This window comes from Hemicordylus capensis, chromosome 2, assembly GCF_027244095.1.
Source record: "Hemicordylus capensis ecotype Gifberg chromosome 2, rHemCap1.1.pri, whole genome shotgun sequence".
Lineage (NCBI taxonomy): Eukaryota > Metazoa > Chordata > Lepidosauria > Squamata > Cordylidae > Hemicordylus > Hemicordylus capensis.
The window spans coordinates 325,819,084-325,835,114 of NC_069658.1; the positions used below are offsets into that span (position 1 = coordinate 325,819,084).

The following is a 16,031-nucleotide window of genomic DNA, read 5'->3' on the forward strand; positions in this document are numbered from 1 at the left end:
GGTTTCATGAAAATACTAATAGTGTAATAATAAAATAAACAGCATGGGGGACAGAATAGATCCTTGTGGTAACCCGTAGGCCAAAGGCCAAGGGCTGGAACAGGCATCCCCCAGCACCACCTTCTGAGTACAACCCTCCAGGTAGGAGTGGAGCCACCAAATAACTGTGCTCCCAAGTCCCCCCAACCCATAGAGATGTCCCAGAAGGATACCATGGTCGATAGTACTGAAAGCCATGGAGGAGAATCAACAGACTCACACTCCCTCTATCTCCTGGCATAGGTCATCCACCAGGGTGACCAAGGCAGTTTGAGTCCCATGTCCAGGTCAGAAGCCAGACTGGAAAGGATCTAAGTAACCAGATTCATCCAAGACTGCCTGGAGCTGAGATGCCACAGCGCTCTCCAACATCCTGCCCAAGAACGGAAAGTTTGAAACTGGTCCAAAGTCATTTAAGTCATCTGGGTCCAATGATGGCTTTTTAAGGAGGAGCCTAATGACTGCCTCCTTCAGGAGAGGGGGGGCACCACCTGCTCTAAAGAGGCATTCACCACCTCCGCCAGCCATGGACTCAGTCCCTCTCTAGAAACCTTCACCAGCCATGACGGGCAAGGGTCGAGGATGCACATGGTAAGCCTCAGTCTTCCAAGCAGCCTGTCCACCTCCTCAGGCAACACAGTCTGAAAACAATCTGACATAGCAAGATCAGACGGTGCATTGTCAACATCCAGTTCCTGTGCTGCAAAAATCTTGGCATCCCAGTCAGAATGGATATGAGCAATTTTATCTGCAAAATGTAAAGCAAATTGGTCACAGCGGGCTGCCAAGGGTTGCGTTTGATGGTCTTTGGGGTCCTCACCTAGGAGGCCCTGAACCACTAAAAAAAGCTCTGCTGGACGACATTGAGCTGACACAATGGTGGCAGAAAAGTAGGATTTCTTCGCCACCATCACCACCATAGAGTAGGCCCTAATATGGGCTCTAGCCTGGGTTCACAGGCTAGTGAATACAATCTACAGTGCTGTAACACACTCCCTGCCTTGTATACATCTGTTTCCATTGTTATTACCCATTGCAGGCCTTTGTTGATGTGGTGGGATGGGGTTAGAAACCTAAATAAAGCCCTCTAATATCAATTAAAAAGGCATAGGAGTCCCGTTCGCCCCAAGAATCAATACTTCTTTATAATTACTTCTCTAGTGGCAGATCAAAGTTGTCTCTTAAGTTCTAACCCCTCACAATAAGTATCTCTGTCTTATTTTATCCAGTCTCAGTTTGTTATCCCTCATCCAGTCCATTACCGCCTCCAGGCAGGCATTTAGGGAGTTTATGCCCCTTCCAGATGATGTTGACATGGATAAACAGATGTGGTTGTCATCAGCAATGGAGAAATAGATTGGGTGTCATCAGCATACTGATAACACCCTGCACCAAACCTCCTATGATCTCTCCCAACAATTTCATGTAGGTGTTAAAAAGCATTGGAAACAGTATGGAGTCCTGTGGGGTGAAGCTCTTATTTTGAAGAGCAACAGTCTCCAAGCAACACTATCTAGAGAATCAGCCCAAGAGACAGGAGCAGATTAGAACCACTGCAAAGCAGTATTCCCCCATTCCCAACTCCCTCAGATGATCCAGAAGGACAGCATGTTCAATGGTATCAAAAGCTATAGAGTTTCAAAATACCCAAAGTACTCCAGGGCAGGGGTGTGGCCAGGCTCCACTTCTCCTTCAGAAGGGTTCTGTCTGCTACAGCCCAGTGTTGGGGCAAACAAGAACTCAAAAAAGAATGGCAAAAGTGTTGAGATGAGGGCATTGCTGGAAGAAGGGTTTAATCCCTCTGTCCAAATTTGAGTGACTTTCAGCTTTTCACACTAAATGGTAGGGTGAAACAAGTTATCTTGTTTTGTGTTCTGACAGGACACTGTGCTTTACATACCAACCTATTTCTTTAAGGTGAATTTGAGACCAATCAGTCTGTGATTTGTGTGGTAAGGGGAAAACTGTTGATCACATTCTTTGGGTGACTGTTTGGCTTTAGTTTAGAATGGGAAGCGTTCTTTAAAGACCTGCAAGGCTTAGGCACTGAGTTTCCAACTCTGGAGCAGGGGTGTTGTAACAGTCGGGCAGTAACAGCTTTCCTTTCTTGTAAAGAGTGAACTGGAAGTGTACCCTGTCCTGACTGACAGGCTAGGGATCAGTCACTCAGCACACAGTAGGTGGGACCTAGAGGGCCATGAGGCAGGAAGAGAAGCGTGTCTTTGTTCAGAAGGAGCTAGGTGGGAGGTGAGGGAAGCATGGGCAAAAAGGCTTAGTGAGGAGCAATGGAATTTTTCCCCTCATGGTCAAAAGCTAGTCTGGAGATTTCTCTCAAGAAGGAGCTGGCTGGAGGGCAGGAGATGTGGCCATGAGGTCTGGCTGCAGGAAAATCTCTGCAAATCCGGGGAAGCCAGGAGAGAAGGAAACTTGAATCCACTACCATGGTTTTTGTGAATTCAAGGCAAAGGAAGCCAGGGCTTTTGGCTTCGAGGAGAGTTAGAGAAGGGAACAGTTTTTTAGTCAGCTGTGGCATTAGAAACTTATCTTTCTTTCATGTGCATTGTGCATCCCAGATATTGTTATGCATTTGCCTGTCAGTAATGCAACTAGGACATTGCAAAAGCCTCGGTAAATTCTCAAAGGTAAATTCTCAAATTTTTAAAGAGTACTACCCCAATATCATCTAAGTGTGATTTTTAAAGTATTCTTGCAACAACGGAGTGTTTTTTTAACTTGTAACTAAAAGCTGATAGAACCTCAGACTGAGTTTTTCTCCTTTTGTTCTTTGCATTGTACCTGCTTGAGTGGATTTTTAACTCAGGAAAAGGGTGCAAACACGTCTTGATTTTAATTGCTCAGCAACTCTACCAAGTGTTACCAAGAGCACCGAAAGGTGCTCCCTTCCAGCAATTCCACCAACTGCTTCCAGGGGAAATGAAACTCAGCCGGGGTTGCAACAGCCTCATTCTCAGCACTGGCCCTGGCCCTTACATTTGATGTCAGATACAGAGGACGTGGCTTGAGGCACATGGATGCTTCATGTGCGCAAAGGAATATGGGGCGGGGGGAGCCACTGGTTGGACTTTGTGCCCGAGCCCCTGACGCATTCCCTACACTTCTGCTCTGGAGGCTGCCTTCCAGAAGAAGATGATCTGTGGCTTGATCATAAACATGCTATGGAAGTTCCTGTGTGCCACTGGATTGTTTTTAGACAGGCTTTTTCTGTGGTCACAGGTTATGTGGGTCTCCTTTTTGGCCTCACACCATGCCATTCCTCCCTAGATGATGATGTGTTAATGGAACTGATCCGGGGTGAACACTCCTAACTGCATTCAGGCTAGTGTGGGGAAATTAAGAAACTAGAATGGAGCAGTCCCACATCAGAATAAATTTGTGCAAAGTTCTGGTCCTAGGGAAATGAACTGACAGAGAGTAGGTTGAGAATCACAAATACAATTGATTTTTAGGGGTACAGTGGGAAAAGAGTTGATTAAGGCAATATTATTACTAAAATATGTCACAGAGATTAACCACGTAGCTTGCAAAGAGGCAATTTAGCTTGGTGTCCGAATTACATGAATTCCAGGCTGGCTAGAGGAAGAAGGCTTTAGAAAAAATAGTTTTTGGATTTAGGAAAGAACAGGGATAGGGAGAAGTCCAGGGGGTCGCAGCGGTTATTATACTACCTCGCTCATTTTTGTGGCAATTGGACTCAGATGCAACTGAAGGACCTCTTTCCTCAGGAACAGACTGGGAGCCGGGAGGCAGCAGTGGAGAACCGAACACCGATCAGGGGTTAGGCACCAGGGGTAAATCCAAAAAGGGTGTTTGCTCCCACAAATACATGATCCTCTAACATAGGCTGAGGGCGGGGGGGGGATCAATATCAGCTGGGAGTGAGATTTGTAAAGTAGGGGAATGGTTGAGCACTTCTCTCCAACTTCCCCTGCAAGTGAGCCACCTCAAGTGAACTACCTCTGGTGCAAGACATTAACCTTGGGAGAAAAACAGCATTTGTCAGGGAAGACTGCCAATTCCCCTCTACAAATCTCCCCCTGCCCTGCATTATCTTGGCAAACACAGGATTAGGAAACTGATTTAGTTCCTCTCTAAAAGTAGGCTGTGCATAACCGCTGTGTGGCTTCATGTATCCTGAATGAGTTTAGTCTGTGTGGAGATGCAAAAGAACCTTGCAGAAATATCCTTCATAACCCTTCTTTGTTCCCAACAAGGATTGCAGAAGCTGAGCTGGAGTCTGGACCTAAGGAAATAAATAGGAAAGGGTATTGTGATACATTACAGAGCTACTTGAGGGAGACAAGAGTATTAAACAACATTGAGACAATGATTTTAAAGCAAAGACCAGATGATCGAAACTGTTTACAGGAAGGAAATGCTAGGGAGGTTAATGCACATATTGACCAAATCTCCCTGCATTGCTTGTGGTCATTGACCTCAGCTGCATGCAAGGAGCAAAAACACAGTGATTCTAGGCTGTGCCTTCTCTCATAATGTGAGCTACAGCTCATCTGTCACTTGAATGGATACTGTCCAGGAGGTGCTATGATGCTTATTCCTTTTAATATTTGTTCCTGAATGCATCACTAGGAAGCACTACTAGGCAAGAACTGTTTACATCTACTCAACCCCAGCATCAAATCACTTAGAATTTATCTAAGTAAGGGAGACTACTCCCAGTTGGAAGACTACTCTGTGAAGAGCAGACAAAGCTGAGGAGGAAGCAAGCTTTTCTAAACATCTAGCCTTTCCCCCTTCAAACTAACTAATAGGAGGAGGGGAGATTTTCAGGGGCTAGTTTCTCTTTAAGGGGTAAGTCATGTGTGTGTGTGTGTGTGATTTGCCAGGGCTAGCAAACTCCAGTGTTTTACTTTGTCCCAGCCTGGAGGGGGTGGAGTCAGCTAGGGCTGGGGGAGGCCCCACATTCCTTTGACATTCCTTTGACTCACATCCTATGTCTCATTTGGAAGACAACTCTCTACATAAGAGGTGAAGGCCTGAGAGCATAGTGAACAGGGATAGCAAACAGGATGAAGGAGTTTGGCGGGAAGTGTGCAGGGGAGCCTGGAACAACCCTCTGTGATCACAAGGAGCCTGGTGGAGAAGAGAATGTAAGTACAAATCTCTCCCTCATATCCCTAATATTCTTGGGAAAGGCTGTTTGGACAGTTAAATAGCTGACCATTACAACTGAGGCCTATCCATCTAACAAACTATCTAATAAACAGATAATAATAAACTACTTCTAATAAACTATCTCTAAATACTGTAAACAGCCAACAAAAACAGTATGAAGATAGAAAGTCAGCAGGGGAAGGGGCACTTCCCAGGGTACTGCACAGAGTGCCACATGTATGACTATTTAGCCCATGGGCAGAAGTCATGGGTGTGTGCTTGGTGCAAGGAGCTCCTGGCTCTCAGGGAACAAACTTTTTCCCTTGAGACCAAGGTGGCAGATCTGGAGAAGCTCAGAGAGACAGAGAGGCATGTGGATGAGACCTTCGGGGAAGTGATAGAGGCATCCCACTCCAGGCTGGTAGCTCCTCTGCTGTCAGGGAGAATGAAGGTCTTGGGCAAGGAGGACATTGGTCTGAGGAAGCGGGAAATGCTCCTTTAGAAGGGACCCCTTTCATGGATGATGAGCACATATCCGCTCGCACAGGGGAGACTCCTTCGGGGGGTGGGGGCCTTCTTGTAGTGGGTGATTCAATCATTAGAGGTTGGAGAGTTTTCACAATGGAGGGAAGTAAGAAGTGGGGTCCCCCAGGGATCTGTACTGGGACTGGTGCTTTTTAATTTATTCTTAAATGATCTAGAAGCAGGAGTAAGCAGCGAGGTGGCCAAATTTGCAGATGATACCAAACTCTTTTGGGTAGTGAAATCCAAAACGGATTGTGAGGAGCTCCAAAAGGATCTCTCTAAACTGAGGGAGTGGGCAACAAAGTGGCAAATGCGGTTCAATGTTGGCAAGTGTAAAGTGATGCACATTGGGACAAAAAAACCCAACTTCAAGTATACGCTGATGGGATCTGAGCTGTCGGTGACTGACCAGGAGAGGGATCTTGGGGTCGTGGTGGACAGCTCGTTGAAAGTGTCAACTCAATGTGCACCAGCTGTGAAAAAGGCCAATTCCATGCCAGGGATCATTAGGAAGGGGATTGAAAATAAAACGGCTAATATTATAATGCCCTTATACAAAACTATGGTGCGACCACACTTGGAGTACTGCATACAATTCTGATCGCCACATCTTAAAAAGGACATTGTTGAACTGGAGAAGGTACAGAAGAGGGCAACCAAGATGATCAAGGGCCTAGAGCACCTTTCTTATGAGGCTAGGTTACAACACCTTGGTTTTTTTAGTTTAGAAAAAAGACGACTGCGGGGAGACATGATAGAGGTCTATAAAATCATGCACGGTGTGGAGAAAGTGGATAGAGAGAAATTCTTCTCCCTCTCCCATAACAATAGAACCAGGGGTCATCCCATGAAATTGATTGCTGGGAAATCTAGGACCAACAGATGGAAGTACTTTTTCACACAACGCATAATCCACTTGTGGAATTCTCTGCCACAAGATGTGGTGACAGCCAACAACCTGGATGGCTTTAAGAAGGGTTTGGATAACTTAATGGAGGAGAGGTCTATCAACGGCTACTAGTCGGAGGGCTGTGGACCACCTCCAGCCTCAAAGGCAGGATGCCTCTGAGTACCAGTTACAGGGAAGTAACAGCAGGAGAGAGGGCATGGCCTCAACTCCTGCCTGTGGCTTCCAGAGGCATCTGGTGGGCCACTGTGCGAAACAGGATGCTGGACTAGATGGGCCTTGGGCCTGATCCAGCAGGGCTGTTCTTATGTTCTTATGAGAGCAGGAGTGCTCAGAAAAGCACCATAATGGTTTTAGACAATGGCTGATAAAATCCATAACACAAGCAATAGGATGGTATATTAACAGAAGTAATGCAAATACAAATCAAGTGCAATAAAACAAGGCTGCTCAGAAAAACACAACTACGTTAAAAAAATCATCTGTAACAAACAGCAGTTCAGTAGCCCAACTGCTGCAAATTGGACAGCTCAGCAGAACAGATAGCCCATTTCATTAAGACTTTTTAGTCATGAGCATAAATAGTACTTGAAAGGATCCTGATGTTTATAACTGAAGTTGACTTCCTCCGTACTAATTTGTTTTGCCTGGCTGTGACTGCAAACATACTATATAGCATTCAGCAAGCATTAAAACTATTTTCACATCTCAAGAAGGTGGAGATCTAGTGTGAAGATTATGCAGAACAAGTGAGTAAAAAAAATGTATGGTCTCAAGAAAAGACATATTGTCTCAGTAAAGCTGGTAACTGTAAAAGAGCTGTGAAAAGCATGGCATTCTGCCCTTTGGGGCAGGGGCGCAGTGGCAACAACCTGCTCCAGGATTTGGGGCCCTCGAGCTTGGTGGATCCTCTTAACCTGGAAGAGGCAAGGTGCGCAAACCGATCATTTTGACCTTATTTGGTGCCCTACATCAAGTAACAATGGCGGTGTTGGGCCCTTTGCCAGTCTTGGGGTGGTGCCTGAAAATGTCCCTTAGGTATAGGAAGAGAGTCTCTGCTCCTACTACAGGCTAAAGCCCAAGCGGATAAGCGGAAACGCTTAGAAGCCCACTCCCCGGCTCCACCCCAGTTGGCAACTGCCACCGTCTAATCCAAGCTGCCCCCCTTTTTAGAGTAGGTGTGTGGGGCCCCGTCTCCTGGCAGGAGGGCGGAGAGGTGGATCATTCTGCGCTTCTGGCCAGACTTGACGTCAGGCTCGAAGCGCTGCGGTTGCCTGTGCTTCAAAACCGGCAGCATCGCTAGAACAGCTGCAAAGCGCCGGCCAAAGAACCTCGCAGCAGAGGCCTGTTGTGGGCAAGCGGCAGGGCGGGGAAGGAAGCTAGATTCGTTCTTCTTCTTCAGGATGCTTGAGGAACCCGTGGTGGAGCACAACAGAAGAGCCTCTGGCTCCCCCTCGCTCGCTCTCGTCGGATGCGGGAAAGTTGCTTGCCAAAAAAAAAAAAAAAAACCTCCTCTCGAAGAGTGGAGACCTGCCTTCGAAACTCCCTCCGCGTCTTACTAAGCTCTCAGCAGCGCCCCCTCCCTACATCCAGTATTGGAGCTCCCTCCTCCCTCATTTTACTGAATTCCCACCACCACCACCAAACTTAATGAGCCCTATTCAGCCCGCCAAACATATGTTAAAAGTGTTTTCCCTCTCCCCCCTCCCATAAAGGGCAGTAGTCGAGGAGTTGCTCCTCACGCTTTCCCGCTGCTGCTGCTGCCTGCGCCCGACCCGAGCCCTGCCGACATGACCTCCCGCCTGCCTCTTTCGGTCCCCCGGCACCGCACCCCCGACTGCTCGCCTTTCTACGCCCGCTCAAGCTACACACTGCACAGCTGTGAAGAAGGGCGGACTGCCCCGAGCGCGCGCGCCTCCTCAGGCTGCGGCTTTCTCTGAACTTGCCTGGAGGCTCCCGAGGTTCATGCTTTGCTCCGGAGGTGGCTCACTTGAGGTGGGGAGGAGTGGGGCAAGCCGCAGACGACAGCCCTCACGACGACGAGGCGTACATGGCAGCCTAGGCACCGCCTCGGCCGCCCTTCCCCCCTTCCTCGCCGCCCCCCCCCCCGCCTTTTTTCCTTTCCACTCGTGTGGAGGAGAGACATGAATGAAGAGGACAGAGTTAAGACGTTGCCTCTGCTTGTGTGGGGCAAAAGAAGAAGCAGAGAGCAGCACTACTGAGACTCTACTCGCAGCCTGAAGGAATGTAACCCTCCCCGGCTTCCTTTCTCATAAAGCACCATTATAATCACTGAGAAGAAGGCCGGTGCTGGGAAGCCAAGAAAGCGGTTCCGCTTGTTCAAGGGAGGAGTGAGGGGAAATGCTTCACAATCTTTTCAACAACAATCTCCTGTGACTTTTTCTGGCTGCCTTAAAACGCGCGGTGGGTGGAGATGGGAAGAAGGGGATAAGACAGGCGGAGAGAAGAAAAAGTGAGTTTCTGACAGACAGGTAGAAAAACAGAGCTCTGGGTTGCTCTACCCCCCGACCCCGGCCCCCAGGAGCGCCGACTGGGCGGGAATGTTTCTTGGCCTCTGATGGGGACATTGCGCTGGTTTCCAAGCCCTTTCCCCACCATTCTTAGCCCGGGAGGTGGCCATGAACCGGCCCACGGACCAGGAGATGATCGAGCTGAAGAATCTGGGGTTAGAGAATCCGCTAGATCTGACTCGAGGCCCGCGAGGCACGTCCGAGCGCCCTGTCCGGCTGGAGCGGGCCAACGCCTTGAGAATCTCTCCAGGGAAGGTGCCCGAGATCCTGAGCCGCGTACGCCAGATACGCCTCCTGGGGGGCCAAAGTGACCCGAAACTGACCGAGGCGCTAGGCGAGGGACATGTTTTCAAGCCCTGCACCCAGAGTCAGCCAACCTGGTGCGATCTGTGCGGGGATTTCATCTGGGGCGTCTACAAGAAGCGTCTGCAGTGCATCCGTGAGTACAAGCTTCAAGCCGCACGTGGCAGTCTTTCCCAGGCTTGTGTTCTCAGAGGGTTCTGGGAGAAACAGAAGGGCGGGCAGTTTCGGACACGGAGAAGGGGTTGCATAAGATTGTACCTCAGACGGATTAAAAGTATCCTTAGAGCAATAGTCAATAGAAAGATAGCTCAGGGGATGTGTTAGTCCTCTGGTTTCTACAGTTTGAAGTCTTTTCTGGTTGAGTTCTTGTATCTGTGTAACGCCTGTGCGACAGACAGAAAGTCAACAGAAGAAACTTCTCCATCATTTCTCTCACTACTGAAAGAAGCTGCACCTAATCTGTCATAGGGCTGTTAAAGGTACAGAAGCCCAACAAGAAAATAAAAGTGGCAAATCTAAAATGGAGAGAAGAGGAGGTTAAAATTATCTCTTACCGTGTTTTAACAATTGTCTGAAGAAGGCTGCATGCTCTGGAATATTTAGAAATGCTTCAAGAGTTTAAGGATCAAATAAGTGTGACGATTAAATATTCTGATATTTTTGAGTATGGGCTGAATGCCTATGCCTAAAAAAGGCCCTCATAAAAACTGAGGGTTGGTACTTCCTATATCTCAGTTCAAAGTATGTTTATTTAAAAGTAAGTCCAACTCATGATAGCAGTGATATTTACTTGTAGGTGCATGTACATAGGATTGCAGCTTTAACTAAATAGTAAAGCCACTAATAGTGCAATCTATAGTGTATTTTCTCAGAAATACACCAGTTTCCTGTTGGCTAACAATAGATTCTGTATGCTCTCTCCGTATCTCATTGGTTTTGTCTCAGTCTATGATCCCTACTCACTCTCTTTTCCAAAAAGCTGACCTGTGGTTCTTTCTATGCTTCCTACATGTGAGTGTCAAAACCAAGAATGTAAGAACAGCCCTGCTGGATCAGGCCTAAAGCCTATGTAGTCCAGCATCTTGTTTCATGCAGTGGCCCACCAGATGCCTCTGAGAAGCCCATGGGCAAGACATGAGGGCATGCCGTCTCTCTTGTTAATGCTCCCCCACAACTGGTATTTAGAGACATCTTGCCTCTGAGGCTGGAGATGGCCTATAGCCACAGACTAGTAGCCATTGATAGACCTGTCCTCAATGAATTTGTCTAAACCCCTTTTAAAGCCATCCAAACTAGTGGCCATCACTATATCCCATGGCAAAGGAGTCCATAGATTAATTATGTATTGTGTGAAAAAGTACTTCCTTTTGTCAATCCTAAATTTCCAGGCCTTCAGTTTCATGGGATGACCCCTGGTTCTAGTGTGAGAGAGGGAGAACAATTTCTCTCTGTCACTCTCGCTACTCCATGCATAATGTTATATACCTCAGTCATGTGTCCCCGCAGTTGCCTCTTTTCCAAACTAAAAAGCACCAGATGCTGTAGCTTTGCCTCATAAGGAAGGTGCTCCTGGCCCCTGATCATCCTGGTTGTCCTCTTCTGCGCCTTTTCTAGTGCTACAATATCCTTCTTAAAATAAAGTGACCAGAACTGTACGCAGTACTCCAAATGTGGCCTGACCATGGATTTGTATAAGGGCATCAAAATTCTTATTTTCTTATTCTTATTTTCAACCCCCTTTCTAATGATACCTAGCAATGAATTGGATAGCCTAGCACTGAATTAGATAACATGAAGTTTGGATAACTTCATGGAGGAGAGGTCTATCACTGGCTACTATTCAGAGGGCTATAGGCCACTTCCAGCCTCAGAGGCAGGATGCCTCTAAATACCAGTTGCACAGGAGTAACAGCAGGAGAGGGGGCATGCCCTCAGCTCCTGCCTGTAGGCTTCCAGCGGCATCTGGTGGGCCACTGTGTGAAACAGGAGGCTGAACTAGATGGGCCTTGGGCCTGATCCAGCAGAGCTGTTCTTATGTTCTTAATTTGCCTTTTTCACGGCTGCCGCTCACTGAGATGACACTTTCAACTAGTTGTCCACCACAACCCCAAGATCTATCTCCTGGTCATTCAATGACAGCTCAAATCCTATCAGCATATATGTGAAGTTGGATTTTTTTTAATTTTTGCTCCAATATGCATCACTTTACACTTGCTTAAATTGAACCGCATTTGCCATTTTGTCACCCGCTCCCCAGTTTGGAGAGATCCTTTTGGAGCTCCTCACAGTCTCTTTTGGATTTCATTATTCTAAATAGTTTACCCTTGAGATACCTAAATACTCTACCCTAGAGTTGCATATCTTTCAATGACAGTAAAAGAAATGCAGTAATTAACACTGAGGCGTACACACAAATTGGCTGTGTGGTGTGTGTATGGACTACAGCTGTTTATTTTGTCTTTATTTTGATACAGAGACCAAGATTTAGGCAGACTTTATAATGGAACAGGAGATCATGGTTTATGATTTATTACCGCCAGGAGCTAGTAGCAATGGGTGTACCTGTATTTGTAACAGAGGCAGAACAATCTATCTCACTGGTGAACTGGAAATACTCCAATCACTGTAGCCCTCTGGAATGGAAGCAAGGCTTTGAGGTGTATTTGATATGAATATGTGATTAACTTGCCACTAATGACAGGAGACAGGTCTATCCAGAATGTGTGCATGTTTATTGAGACTTGGAAGCTAGAAAAGCTGTCTCTATTGAATTTTGACTTGTCATGCAACTGTTAAGGGTACAGCATCTCTGTAAGATAAAAGCATGGTCCCTCTGCTGTATTGTCCATCTACTGCAGATGGTAAGCACATTCAGCAGGGACAGTAGACACTTGCATGGTTCAGTCTGGTTCAGTCAGGATTCACTTCCAAACTCTGTCACCTGCACACAAGAAGGAAATGACAATTTCCCGGTCTTTACTGGGTCCATCCTTCCAGCAGCCTATGGAAAATGAAAAGGCTGCTGGAAACTTGGTCAGTGGGTCTTGCTTAGAGCTCCTTGACTATACCTTATAGCAGACCTTGTATCCCTGAGGCTGTCTCTTTTTTTCCCTAGACCTTTGTCTTTACTTGACATGCACATGTGAACTTTTTCTGGGCCCTGATGCCTGTTCTGACTTTCTTCCCAAGTCACTGTCATGATCATCTATCTGTCCCTGTACTCTGCCTGGTGTTCCTCCCAAGATCGTACTCATATCCAATAACTGTTCATATCATATCTTACTCATATCCAATATCTGTTCCTCCCAAGTTCTTACTCATATCCAATAACAAACTTACAGGATAATAATCCTGTACAGTATCTAGCACACCATTCATGGTGTTAAATGAATATTACTCTATTTACTTGGTGCTAAATGTGTAGCAGCAATATTGGTAGCAATATTGGTAATTCCCTTTCATTTGATTCTGTACTTCCTGCAAAATGCCATCTTAGTTGGTCACTTAAATTGGAGGCTGGGTCTAATATCTAGATTGTCAGAGGTGTAACATTGATTATTGATTAAGTATTGTCAAGCCGGTGTCAACTCTTAGAGACCACATAGATTCTTTCCAGGATGATCTGTCTTCAACTTGGCCTTTAAGGTCTCTCAGTGGTGCATTCATTGCTGTCATAATCAAGTCCATCCACCTTGCTGCTACTTGTCCTCTTCATCTCTTTCCTTCAACTTTTCCCAGCATTATGGACTTCTCAAGGGAGCTGGGTTTTCGCATAATGTGTCCAAAGTATGATGGTTTGAGCCTGGTCATTTGTGCCTGGAGTGAAAATTCTGGATCGATTTGTTCTATGATCCGTTCGTTTGTTTTCCTGGCTGTCTATGGTATCTTCAAAAGTCTTCTCCAGCACCAACATTCAAAAGCGTCAGTACTTTTTCTATCTTGCTTCTACTAGAGTCCAGCTTTTGTCTCCATAGAGTGTCATGGGGAAAAACATTGTCTGAATGATTCTAATCTTTGTAGGTATAGACACGTCACGGCATCTAAATATCCTTTCCAAGGTCTTCATTGCAACCCTACCAAGTGCTAGTCTGCAGCTTATTTCTTGACTGCTGGATCCTTTACTGTTGATGGTTGATCCTAAAAGGCAGAAGCTATTGACCGCTTCAGTGTCTTCATTATCAATTCTGAGGCTGGTTGCTGTACCCATTGTCATTAGTTTAGTCTTCTTTACATTTAGTCATAGTCCCATTTTTTCACTTTGCTCCTTGACTTTAATTACTAGAGCTTTTAGATCACCTGCATTATCAGCTGAGTGGTGTCACTAACATAGCTTGGGTTATTGATGTTTCTTCCTCCAACTTTAAAACTATGCTCATCTTCTTCCAGTACAGCTTCTCTCAGCATATGTTCAGCATATAAATTGAATACATAAGGAGAAAGTATAGAGCCTTGTCTTACTCCTTTGCTGATCTGGAACCAGTCTGTTTCACTATGTTGTGTTTGGACTGTGGCTTCCTGTCCTGTGTATAGGTTTCTCATGAGAACAAGAAGAAACCATTTTCCTAAGGTTATTCTACAACTTGACACAGTTGACACAATCAAAGGCTTTTCTGTAGTCAATAAAGCACATATTGACTTCTTTTTGGTGGTATTTAGCTTTCTCAATTATCCAGCATGCATCAGCAATGATGTCTCTTGTTCCTCGGCCTTTTCTGAAACCATTTTGAACATCCGACATTTCCCTTTCCACGTAGGGCTCTAATCTGCGTTGGATGATCCTGAGCATTATTTTGTTAGCATGTTAAATTAATTAATTGCATCACCTCTGCAATGGTTTGTGCAGTCCATTAAGTCTCCTTTCTTTGGTATGGGTATGTAGACTGGCCTCTTTCAATCTGTTGGCCACTGTGTCATTCTCAAAATTTTCTGGCATAGTTTGGTTAGAGCTTGACTGATTCTTCTTCTGTTGCCTGCCATATTTCTGTAGCTATTCCATCAATTCCTGTAGCCTTCCAACTTGGTAATGACCGGAGTGCTGATCTAACGTCATCTTCCCATACTAGAGGTTCTTGCATGTAGGGAATATCTTCTAGAGTATCTTGGATGTTGACATTCCTGCTGTACAGATTTTCAGTATACTCCTTCCATCTGTAACTTTGGAGAGAAGTTATAGCTCAGCAATAGGACCCACTCTTTGCTTGTAGAAGGTCCTAGGCACAAGCCCTGACACCTTCAGTTAGGAGAATCCTGTGTGGCAGGGCTGGGAAAGACATGTGCTTGAGATTCTGGAGAGCTGCTACTGTTAGAGTAGACAATACTGGACCAATACTCTGGAAATTATTTTAAAATTGGACATGATTTTAAAACTTGTGTACACTGTCCATAGTGGGTACAGAAGTCCTGCCACGCCATGTCAACCATCCCCACTCATTCCCACTGTCATGCTACTCACGAATTGTTACAATGTTCATCTGAAGAGCAACTGCTGGTTAGAGCAGACAATACTGTTCTAGATGGACCAATAGTCTGACTAATGACAGCATCATCTATCAACCCTGAGGAGTCATAGCTCAGTAGTAGAGTTTATGCATATGCAAGTGCCTTGGGGTTGTTTTAATGAAAGGCGGCATATAAATTTAACAATGAATGAATAAATAAATAAATAAAAGATCAGGTTCAGTCCCCGATACCTCCAGTTACAGCTTGAGAAGTGTAGCTGAGAATGGAGCAAGACGTAGCTGGGCCCAAGAGATGCCAGGAGCAAAAATTACAAATGTATCTGTGATATTTGATACATATGTGACCAGGTTAGCATCAGAGTGGTTCTCTTAAGATGATATTTCCCCTTGTTACAGATAAAAATAAGTGTTGAAACAATGTGCTTTATGTAACTACATCCAAAAATCCATTGTGTTCGAGCCTGCTGTCTCCCAAATATTCACTGTTTGCTGCTTGATACAGTACATGCATTTGTCCATTGACCTCTGATATTTAGCATTTGATAGCTGATATTTTATAGCTGCTGTATGTTTATGAATTTTTGCTGTTTCCCCCCACTCTAGTTATTCCAATGTAAATTAGATCTATCATGCAGATGATTCCTACTTATTCTAATCTGTTAGTGACTGTCAGTATGGGTCCAGGGGGTGATATTTCAAATAAGCTTGGGCTCTGATTCAAAGAGGAAGTGTGAAAGTAGTAAAGACAAATTTACAAATGACTGCAAAGTGTGCTGTAGTGGTTACAGTGCTGGACGAGGACCTGCATTCAAATCCCCTCTTCAGCCATGAAGGTTAGAGAGTTAAGTTGGGCCAGTAATGATCTCTTAGTCTAACATGTCTCACAGTGCTTTTTGTCAGGGAAAGAAATATGTGTTGCCCTGAGCTCCTTGAGGATGGGATTAAAAGACTTATTAATAATACTTATTATTATTATTATTATTATTATTTACACAGTCAGACAGGTGTTATTGACTGGTTTGTTTTATCCAGACATCGAGTCCTTCCCAAGGACCTGGGATGGCTGAATTTTATTGTCAATTGTTATAGATATCGTCGCAGAATATAGGCTGTTCCAGTAGAGCTACTTTTTGT

The 16,031-nt window shown here is 45.5% G+C and overlaps 1 protein-coding gene and 1 long non-coding RNA gene across 3 annotated transcripts in view; one reads left to right on the forward strand and one right to left on the reverse strand.

Moving 5' to 3' along the window:
- Positions 1 to 3,476: 3,476 nt before the first annotated feature.
- LOC128345549 (uncharacterized) overlaps positions 3,477 to 16,031 on the reverse strand; it is a 34,214-nt gene continuing 21,659 nt past the window's right edge. Inside the window, exon 4 of the long non-coding RNA XR_008316518.1 lies at positions 3,477 to 4,300. This is a non-coding gene — a long non-coding RNA (uncharacterized LOC128345549). The remainder of the gene's footprint in view (positions 4,301 to 16,031) is intronic.
- The window catches only part of RASSF1 (Ras association domain family member 1), a 47,625-nt gene continuing 40,301 nt past the window's right edge, over positions 8,708 to 16,031 (forward strand). Inside the window, exon 1 of one of the 2 annotated variants that reach the window (XM_053297644.1) lies at positions 8,708 to 9,574. In XM_053297644.1, coding sequence (XP_053153619.1) covers positions 9,244 to 9,574 — 331 coding nt within the window. In that variant the 5' untranslated portion in view covers positions 8,708 to 9,243. The remainder of the gene's footprint in view (positions 9,575 to 16,031) is intronic. The other variant, XM_053297643.1, reaches the window with a different exon arrangement.